The sequence below is a fragment of the Stigmatopora argus genome, chromosome 12 (genome assembly GCF_051989625.1).
Source record: "Stigmatopora argus isolate UIUO_Sarg chromosome 12, RoL_Sarg_1.0, whole genome shotgun sequence".
NCBI lineage: Eukaryota > Metazoa > Chordata > Actinopteri > Syngnathiformes > Syngnathidae > Stigmatopora > Stigmatopora argus.
The window spans coordinates 17,521,341-17,532,232 of NC_135398.1; the positions used below are offsets into that span (position 1 = coordinate 17,521,341).

Below are 10,892 nucleotides of genomic sequence, written 5' to 3' on the forward strand. Positions count from 1 at the left end.
TCTGTTCCCGGAACGTCAGTGTATTGCTGCAGGGAGATGGTGGGGGTGTTGAGACTGGGTCTGATGACAAGTAGGGTTTTTGTTGTTGATGATGACGACAGGGCCTATGTCCAATTATTATTATAATTATTATATACAATACTAGTATTGTATTTTATACTAGTATTTTATTTAAAAGAAGACAAAGGAAATTCACATATTCTTCGTCGTCTTCCTTCTTTTTTTTTGCTTGGTATTCCCATAGGTATCGTGTATACAGACTAGATTTCAGATGTGCGTTGTGAGGCAACGGAGCTAGACGTCGTCGCTTGTCGGCCATTTTAAGAACAGGGCCATTCGCCAAACGGCTCAAAATGCTCTCAAATTCGGTCAAATCCAGCCAAAAACAGCGTTTAATGATTAAATACAAATACTAGTTTTTGTATATACAATACTAGTATTTGTATTTAATCATTAAACGCATTTTGAGCCGTTTGGCGAATGGACATATATAGACGTTTTTTTGCCGTTTGGCGTTTTTTTTTGCCTATCGCGACATCATCGCGACATTTTACCGAGGAACTCACTTCCCTGGGTTCGGTTCTAATGTCCAAAGAGCTCCAGTATTTGTATTTGATCATTAAATTCTTTTTTAGGATGGATTTGACCTGATTGCTGTCATTTCACGGCTCGGTTCTGCTACATCTGCCCGCCCAAGAGTAATTATTCCCGGGCTGACATGCACGCCCAAGAGTGCTTATTCCCGTGCTGACATGCCCGCCCAAGAGTGCTTATTCACGGGCTGACATGCCCGCCCAAGAGGGGTTATTCCCGGGCTGACATGCCCGCCCAAGAGTGCTTATTCCCGGGCTGACATGCCTGCCTAAGAGTGCTTATTCCCGGGCTGCCATTGACGGTAGACTAATAAATTGACAGTGATGAGCAGCAAAGGGAAATGAATCATTGATTTTTACTATAATTTGGACAATGCCGGCGGCGGGTCGGATTAAAAATCCTGACGGGCCGTATATGGCCCGCGGGCTGAGGTTGAAAAACTTGTACACACACGATCCGGGGGCGAGCGTGCAAATCCCATTTCGGCTAAACCTCCGTTCGGCGGAACGTCCATTCGGCAACCTGTCCGTCTGTCAAACGTCCGTCAGCGAAACGTCTTTAGGCGAATCATCCGGTCACGCTTTGCTTTACTGTTGAACTTAATTTCAATAAATGCTCTGCTCCTGAGAAACTTAGACTAAAGAAGAGAAGCCAAAACGCCTTGGACTGCTTGGAGTGGACAAAATAAAGAAGATCCAAAACGCCTTGAGCTGCACATGACTTTCAAACCCCTCATTTGTTTTGACTACCATATTTTCACAACCATAAAACACACCGTCTGAAAGGGCACAGTCTCAGTTGCGGGTGTATTTTCAGTTTTTTTGCCCGTAGACAAGGCGCTACCACCATGCTAACCTATGCTATGCTGGCTATGCTCGTGTATGTTATGCTAGCGAGGTTTTTTTTAAGACCACGAGCAAAACTAAGTTTGTGCTTTATTGATGGAAAAAGGACTCAAGTTGATAGAAGTTATACCAGATAAACATCCACAAAACCATCAAACTTCAAATTTTCTGTGTCTGATATAAAGCGTTTGGCCGAGTTCGCCGTCCAACATGTAATGTTCAAGCTGTTCGCAATTTAGTTTTAAATGGTCTATTTATGGCAATGTCCATAGGTTGTAATTCCTTCATCTAACCTCACGGAATGTCCCGGAGTTTGTGTTTCACTTTAGCCGTGAGATGGGCGTGCATGGAGTTGCAGATCAGCATAATCAGATAATAATAATCGGACATAGGCCATGTCGTCATCATCAACAACAAAAGGCCTAATTGTCATCACACCCAGAAACTGCGTATGACGAAATTGGTAGTGCTTCTCCATAAGGTGCGTTTTCTCGGCAAAAGACCTAAATAAGTGATAGTTTCGGACTCGTAATTTGGCATTCTGCCGTTATGGATACATCGCATCACCCCACCGAGCGGATCACTTACCTCTCACTGTCTTTCACTTACCTTCAGTCAGCCAGTAGGAGGCAGATCACCACCCAAACATCTTTTCATATTACCTCACCCCGAAGTTATTACACAGAAGGGATTGTGTGTTGTGTTACCACAAGTTTAGAGTTCTGATGGATGTGGGGAAAAAACTGTCCTTAAGCCTATTTGTCCGTACTTTGTGGGACCTATAGCGTCTGCCAGAAGCCAGCAGCTGGAACAGATTGTGACCAGGGTGGTATGGGTCCCCGATGATTTTCCTGGCTCTGCTGAGGTAACGAGGGCTGACAATGTCTTCCAGTGAGGGCAGAGAGCAGCTTCTGGGCAGTGTTAATCACTTTCTGCATGGCCTTTTTGTCTGCTTCCAGCGTACCACACTGTGATGCAGTATGCCAGGATGCTCTCCACAGTGGTTCTATAGAAGGTTACCAGAAGCTTGGTGTCCAAGTTGTTCCTCCTGAGTACCCTGAGGAAATGGAGTAGTTTCTGGGCCTTCTTCACTACTGCCGTGGTGTTTGTAGACCAGGAGAGTTTATCCGTGACGTGGACCCCCAGGAATTTAAAGGACTGGACCCTGTCTACACATACTCCATTTATGAGGAGTGGGGCCAGATCTGTGCTGTGTTTGCAAAAGTCCAGGATTATTTCTTTAGTTTGCGTGGTGTTCAGTGTGAGATTGCTCACCGAGCACCATGAAGACAGTTTGTTGATCTCATCTCTGTAGGCCGACTCATCCCCTCCTGAAATGAGTCCGACCACAGTGGTGTCATCGGAAAATTTGATGACGGAGTTAGACTGGTGGGTTGGTGTATAGTCGTATGTGTACAGGGAGTACAGAAGAGGAATCAGTACACAGCCTTGAGGGGAGCCAGTGCTCAGTGCAATGGAGGAAGAGAGGTGGGGACCAAGTCTAACAGTTTGTGGTCGGTTGGTCAAGAAGTTCTTTATCCAGCAGCAGATGGAAGAGGATAGTCCAAGGTGGAAAAGCCAGCTGGTCAGTACAGGCTTTGAGCACCTTCCCAGGTACTCCATCAGGGCCAGCAGCCTTCCTGGTGTTCACAGACCGCATTACCAGTCTCACTTTATTGCTGCAGGGTGGTGGTGGGGGTGTTGAGACTGGGTCTGATTTGTCAGTCTCAAAGCGGGCAAAGAAACGGTTCAGTTCCTTTGCTAGTGAGGCATCTGCGTTAACAGATATTATTGTTATTGGGTTGACGGTGACGTGCGGAAAAAGCCTTCCGGTCTCCTCACATACACCTCGTTAAGCCACTCTTTCATTTTGTCCTCGTCCATCCATCCATCCCTATTGGTGGACATGGACAATGACACCGGTTTGGAAAGTTTTCCATGGCAGCGTCTTTCTCTTAAATATCACAATGGGTGGTAGTTTCTGACTGTTCCCATGGCAACCAAGAACAACTGTGAAAGCTGCGTTCTCGTGGCCTGTTTTGCGTACCGCGACCATGCTGGTTCCCTTCTTGTCGAGAGTGGTTCGTGGGAATGTCTATTGTGGAATGAGAGCTAATTAATCAAATAGGCGTAGGCCCTGTGCATACTCACCAGAGTGAGGTTGACCTGTGAAGAGAACGTTCTAAAACGGTGTTTCTGCCAAAACGATAACAGTAAAGGGGAGTTCTTTCATGATAACGGGCAATAAAAGATACAAGGTTGGCAGGTACTCGGATGATTCGCCTAAAGACGTTTCGCCGACGGACGTTTGACAGACGGACAGGTCGCCGAATGGACGTTCCACCGAACGTCCATTCGGCCGAACGGCTGGTCGGCCGAATGAACGTACGGCCGGTCGGCCTAATGAACGTTTGGCCGAACGGAGGTTTCGCCGAAACGGGATTCGCGCGCTTGCCCCGCCCCCGGATCGTGTGTACAAGTTATTCAACCTCGGCCTGCGGGCCATATACGGCTGTTACAGATAACATTCATTTAGGAATAACAAGGGCATATACTGCCCCCCGCTGGACATATTTCTAAATACAAGTACGTTTGGGAGTAAATAGACATGGTTTAAATGAATTAGTCAAGAGCCAGTACAAAGATAATCATTTTACTTGCTTTTTAATATTAAACACATTATCAATAAGATGCCATTCAAAAAATATTTTATTAAAAAGACAAAGCAAATTCACAGATGGTGTTTTTATTAAAGCAGTAAAAAGTGTACACATTTTGTACAACAATTACAAATAAAATACAAACTTACAAATTATGTACAAAGGGAATTCACAGATGGCAGTGGCAGTTTTTATTAAAACAGTAAAACTTACAAATCAAGCGCAATGCCTTCTAGGTACTGTAGTTTGTTTGGAAATCGATCCGGGTTTTCATAGTCATCCGTGAGCTTTTTTTTAACCGTTCATTAACAGCTGCGTATGACTTTTTGGTCTGTCTGGGCATAATACCGCCATAAGCCTGTTGTATTCGTATTTCCCAATCACTTTGCTCTAATTTGAGTTTGCTTATCAGATGAGATATATTTGGATGGACAACTGACACTCTACATTGAAATGCGTGGTGCCAAGCTTCAACAGAATTATTAGTGCGTGGTATTCCCAGCAAGGTCTTTTCTCTAACATTCCATAAGGGGATAGCAAAACATGGACCGCGTCGCCGTCGCCTTCCCCTTGGCTCACCTAGCCAACCAGGATGTCCGGTGTAAAAAAAAGACAACAAGAACAACAAGACCACTTTCTACTTCCACTTTAAATCTTCATCTCAAAATGTACTGCCCCCCGCTGGACATATTTCTAAATACAAGTAAGTACGTGCTGCCAATGTTTTTTTTAAATGTTTTTTTATTTTATCCTTGCGTTTAAAGTAGTAGCCATCTGCCATATTTTAGGAAATATATATTCAAAATGATTTGCTGAGAACCTTTATTCAAAGATTAATCTCAACGTTTTCTATGCTGGTGTAAGTTTACTATTACTTTATTTTCTCTATTTCTTCTGTCACGTACTGTTCTGCGTGATCTCCAAATGGCTACTACTTTAAACGCAAGGATAAAATAAAAAATATAAAAAAATGGCAGCACATATTAGTGTAGTATGTACTTGTATTTAGAAATATGTCCAGTACTTGTATTTAGAAATATGTCCAGTACTTGTATTTAGAAATATGTCCAGTACTTGTATTTAGAAATATGTCCAGTACTTGTATTTAGAAATATGTCCAGTACTTGTATTTAGAAATATGTACAGCGGGGGGCAGTACATGCCCTTGTTATTGCGGGGGGCAGTACATGCCCTTGTTATTCCTAAATGAATGGTATCTGTAACGGCCGTATATGGCCCGCGGGCCGAGGTTGAAAAACTTGTACACACACGATCCGGGGGCGAGGCGAGCGCGCGAATCCCGTTTCGGCGAAACCTCCTTTCAGCCGAACGTTTATTCGGCCGACCGGCCGTTCGGCCAAATGAACGTTCGGTGGAACGTCCATTCGGCGACCTGTCCGTCTGTCAAACGTCCGTCGGCGAAACGTCTTTAGGCGAATCATCCGGTCACGGGTTGGCATATAATGATTTGGGTCTCGCCCTGCCTAACCAGAACTTGTCTGAGCGTGCAGTCTGTTTGAACCTTAATATGTCAAAAGTAGTCTTTTTTTTGCTCGTTTAAGCTGTTTTTTCACCTTCCTCCTCTTGCGAACCATGAACTCGTTTATGTTGAGGTGCAGTTCGTTTTCCGTGTTCTTCTGCTTAGCAGATAGCTGCCAGTTTAAACTGTGCCTGGTATGCGTGTCTCTTTGTAGGTGCCATTTTCGGGGCTCAAACTGATATTGTTTTACACAACGCATTCTTGCATTATAGTTACGTGCTCCATTCTTTATAAACCCCCACTCCCAATCACACCTACATGCTGTCCTTAGTACGTCCCTAGTTTCACTTTAGCGTGTCAGCAAGAAATGTACAAAGACAATTTAAGCGGTCAACGTCATACAGTGACTTCGGGTCGTGTGGTAGACCTTGCTCGAGGCGGCGCACCCATGTAGCTAGATGGCCGACCGAATATTTGTCTTTTTTCCTTTTGCGGTGAAATTCTTCTTTAGCACGTCATTCTTCTGGTGTGAAATGATTCTTCTTTGGCGCTGAGTGCAATCCAATTCAGCGCCGAAGAAGAAGGGGAGCCCTGAAATCCGCCATTTTTCATCACTCGTCTGTCGGTGGCGATTTCAGCATGAATTTTGACATTTTATGAACTTTTTTAAAACATACTTAATATAAAATCCAATGTACTGAAGCCTACTCTCAGTCGATCTACCAGTAGTGCCTTGGAGGTCGACTTGATGAATACCCCTGTGCTAACCACTCGACCCAAATCCTTTTAGTCTCCTAAAAATACTGTTACTTGATTATGTATCATTAAATATTTTGATAATTGGCAAAAACCTTAAACACAGATTTAATGGTATGAATATGCATCAAAAGTTTCTTTTCTTCCTTACAGTATATGACGTTACAAAGCATGACACCTTCACAAAGATGGAAATCTGGCTCAACGAACTGGAAACATACACGACTCGAAATGATATTATAAAAATGCTTGTCGGCAACAAGATTGACAGGGTGAGTACAAACAAAATTTACTTTGACTGTTGACTTGCATGCTAGCTGCTAGCACGTTGTCAAGACTACTTTTCTACCTGGAAATATTTTGGTGCTACAACCTTAATGAAAAACTAATATAATACACAATATGCTCAGAGTAATGTGGATTTTTTTTGTTTGGTTTGCAGGATAACCATGAAGTGGACAGAAATGAAGGCCTTAAATTTGCTAGGAAACACTCAATGCTTTTCATCGGTAAGTCCCCGTGTTGGAGTTCAGTTAATCATGCACACAAAGCAGTGCGACCGAACATGACTGAAGTTGTTGATTCGGGTTGCCCATGTAATAGCCAAAGGCAATATGAATGAGTTTTCTAATGAAAAATAAATGTATTTCTGGTTTAAGATGCTACAATTCTATTTGTACTCTTTACTTATACAGTGGACCCTCATGTTACAAGCACAATTTGTTCCACGACCAAGCTCATAATGTGAATGGGCTCATACAATGAATGTATTTTTTCCATAAGATTTTATTTAGTTCCAGTTAATGCGGGCAACACTTCCCATACCCTATATAATAATTAAAGGAATAATTTTATTCATTCATCTTCCATATTCCGCCCATTCCGGGTTGCTGGAGCCTATTCCAATTGTCTTTGGGCAAAAGGCAGACTACACCCTAGGCTGGTCACCAGTCATTTGTAGGGCACACAGAGAGACAGACAACCACTCACACTGCCACTGAGTGGGGATTGAAACCCAGACTGCCCACACCAAAGTCAAGCGGAAGATCCAATGTACCATCGGGTGGCAGCATACCGCATTTTTTGCCGACACATTGCAATCAACCCAGTGGACGCTCATCATAAAAATAGCCTCCCCACGCATTCCAAGCATTACGGTAAATCCATTCAAAACATCCCAGGCGAGTGGCAAGGCATTTGACTTCTGTGTGCTCGTATAGCGCTTTTAACCCTCAAAAACACTCTTAATACTTAAAAGAAACAGCACATTAGAGCTATACAGACGTGGATGACAACAGAATGCAGGTGTGAAAACTTGGCAAATGGACTGAAGCCATGGATCGAACATAATTTAACAGCTTTGCTAATGGCTTGAGTGTGATGAATGCCGGATGGCCAACATAGTAGTTCGGGCAGGCATCGTCGCCCGAGTTACGTGACGATTTGGAATGGATTGTTGATGCCAATATAACAGCAAGGAAAATCAGCGTGGCGTGAGGCTTGGGAGTAATGCATGTCGCGATTTACAATGGATTGTGGATGACTGGGCTCAAGTGTCGGCCAGCACTGTTGTTTGAGCTTTCGCCAAAGCTGGCATCAAGTTCCCAGAATAAAATTTGAGTGACTGGTTTCATTTCTTGCCGGCACGCTACTTATTGCGATCAACCCAGCGGATGATCACCCTAAAAATAGCCTCCCCGCGCAGTCCAAGCATTACGGGGAATCTATTCAAAACATCCCAGGCGAGTGGCAAAACATTTGACTTCCGTGTGCTTGCAGCGCTTTTAACCATCAAAAACACACTCAATGTTCAAAGAAACAGCATATCAGAGCTATAGAGAGGAAATGCCTGGCGTGAATGACAACACAATGCGGGTGTGAACGCTTGTAAAATGGACTGAAGCCATGGATCGAACACAATTTAACAGCTTTGCTAACGGATTTCTAACGGATGGCCAACATTGTAGTTCGGGCAGGCAGCGTCGCACGAGTTACGTGACAATTTGGAAAGAATTATCGTTGCCGATATAACAGCGAGGAGAATCAAAGGCTTGGAAAGTGATGCATGTCACGGGTTACAATGGATTGTGGATGACTGGGCTCAAGTGTCGGCCAGCACTGTTCGAGCCAAAAGCTGGAATCAAGTTCCCGGAATACACAACTCTCACTGACAGTTGAGCCTAGCATGTTGAACACCGTACTCTTTATATCATAGTGTACCTTTTACATCAAAACATTATCACACTTAGTTTTGCTCGTGCTGTCTTTAAAAAAACACGCTAGTGCCAAGCCTAACATACGCTGGCAGCTAGCAGAACATACGCTATCGGCTAGCATAACATACACTAGCTTAGTGGCATGCTAGCGCCCTATCGGGGAAAATATACCTGCAAATTAGACCGCGCCCTATCACGGTGCGTTTCATAGGTGTGAAAAAACGGTACTTTTTTTCCTCCCTCAGCATATCAAGAATCTAAACTTTTTCAGCAAACGTCATCGTCATCCGTTTTTTCTTCACATCAGATTTGAAGCCTTGGGTAGTTCTAGAATGCTTGGGAGCCATTTTTTGTAGTGTAGGAGTAATTGTAAAATCCAAACAAAGAAAGCTGGAATTCACTCTCCGTACGCTATGCTAAACGCTACAGGCCGGAAACAGGAAAGACCAACTCGCATGTTTAGAGAGGAATTTATACTTTTGGTTTCTTCTTCTGTGGTATTGTTAGAACTAATCATTGCAGCACAGAAGAGGGGGCGGTACCTTGACTTCCGCCATTTTCCGCCGCCGCCATTTTCGCCTCAATTTTGATCTGTCTTCCTGTTGCAAACTTTTTTTTAAAATATAATTAATAGCGGATACAATTGCCAAGTAGTGAATTCACGATATTTGGAGTCGCGATAATAGAGGGATTACTGTATAGGTCTATTTTGATTTGTCTTATTTCTTGTTTACGTTCTTCCTTTTGTTTAGAGGCTAGTGCAAAGACTAAAGATGGCGTACAGTGTGCTTTTGAGGAGCTTGTGGAGAAGATCCTCCAAACTCCTGGCCTATGGGAAAGTGAAAGCCAGGGCCAGGCGCTACATCTTGGGGATCGGGACCGAGGAGGCAGCAGGGCATGTGGAGGATACTGCTCAATACCTTGAAAGTTGACAAAACAAAACCAAAAAAGCTAGATAAAAATTACTAAAGTCCAGAATGGCAAGGGAGATTGATAATGTGAGAACATCCAAACAGATGGACTCTTGGCACAGGGCACTTCTTCCTGTTTAATTAATTGTAGTCTTTAAGCCCTATAAGTATATAGTTTAAGATAAGTTAGTATGAAACATGCATGATCTAATTATACAACAGTGAAGATAATTGTGAAGCCAATGTGAAGCAATTAGGTGGAATTGCCCATTCAACTATCCTCTGTGTCCAGGGGCACTGAATGTGTGACTTAATAACTCAGTTTAACACTGGTCAAATTTTTTAAGATCACTGTGCATCCATACAATAGTTAGTTACACTTAAGTGTGCTCATCTACCTTTAATGTGCTCAACATGAAATGTGGGTTTCTGAATTGATTGTTTTCTGACCACCATACCCCCCATACAATACAAGAATTGTAATAACGGAATGTCATTTAACAGCTCTATTAAAATGTTAAGCTTGCTGTTTTCTCATTCACCTTTATCATTGACCATAATTTCATTTGATTTTACTGTTGTGTTGTTGTGTGTGATTTGGTTTAATCTCCAATCTGATGGTTTCATACGTGATGCAAGATCATTCCAGATTTTTTATTTGTATTATTGTAATTAGTCATCTTGTTTCATTATATACTTCTGTCATTTATCACTTTTGGGCCATGTTGTTGTTTCAGTTGTATTTGTTGACTAACAACGGATGATATAAACTCTTGTTTGCAGTATTATAACTATTTAAAACAGAAATAAACGAGTCTCAGGATGCATTCATGCTAGGCTGTTACTTTTTGTATGTAGTTTCCATCCACTCTTCAGGCCAACATAATGAACAACAGCTGGGATTGTGGATGAAGCGAAACGGCTCTCCAGAGTCAAGTCAGTTGATAAATTGATTGTACAGTAATCCCTCGAATATTGTGGATAATGTATACCAGACCTGGCCGTGCTAATCGAAAAACTGCAAAGTAGGATCACCCCTATTATTACTACATAACATAATACATGTTTTCGCGCCAATACAAAATCACAAGTACACATACATATTGTATTTATGAAATATTACAGTTATAGGCTTACAGTGGCAGGCGGTGCATTTTCTGGTAGCGCCTTCAACGTATCAATCCAACCCTCAAAAACTATTTTATGGCTATAAAACCTCTACTGCAGCTACAGCTGCGACACAAAAAATAATCAATAAATTAACGCACAAAAATGGGGTAAAATCCACTTCCCAGCAGCATTTCATGATTAAATACAAATAAAGGAGCTTTTCAGACATTAAAACCAGGCCAGGGGGTGATTTTCCCGGGAAAAGACCGATGAACGTCAATGGCGTACGGGCAAACATTGACCGAAAATGGGGTAAAATC

The 10,892-nt window shown here is 42.7% G+C and overlaps 1 protein-coding gene across 3 annotated transcripts in view; it reads left to right on the top strand.

Annotated features, from left to right (window-relative positions):
• Positions 1-10,289, top strand: part of LOC144085524 (ras-related protein Rab-18-B-like) — a 30,796-nt gene extending 20,507 nt beyond the window's left edge. For all 3 annotated transcript variants that reach the window (XM_077614877.1, XM_077614876.1, XM_077614878.1), the window contains exons 5-7: positions 6,489-6,607; positions 6,778-6,844; positions 9,304-10,289. In XM_077614877.1, coding sequence (XP_077471003.1) covers positions 6,489-6,607; positions 6,778-6,844; positions 9,304-9,476 — 359 coding nt within the window. In that variant the 3' untranslated portion in view covers positions 9,477-10,289. The remainder of the gene's footprint in view (positions 1-6,488; positions 6,608-6,777; positions 6,845-9,303) is intronic.
• The last annotated feature ends 603 nt before the right edge of the window (positions 10,290-10,892 follow it).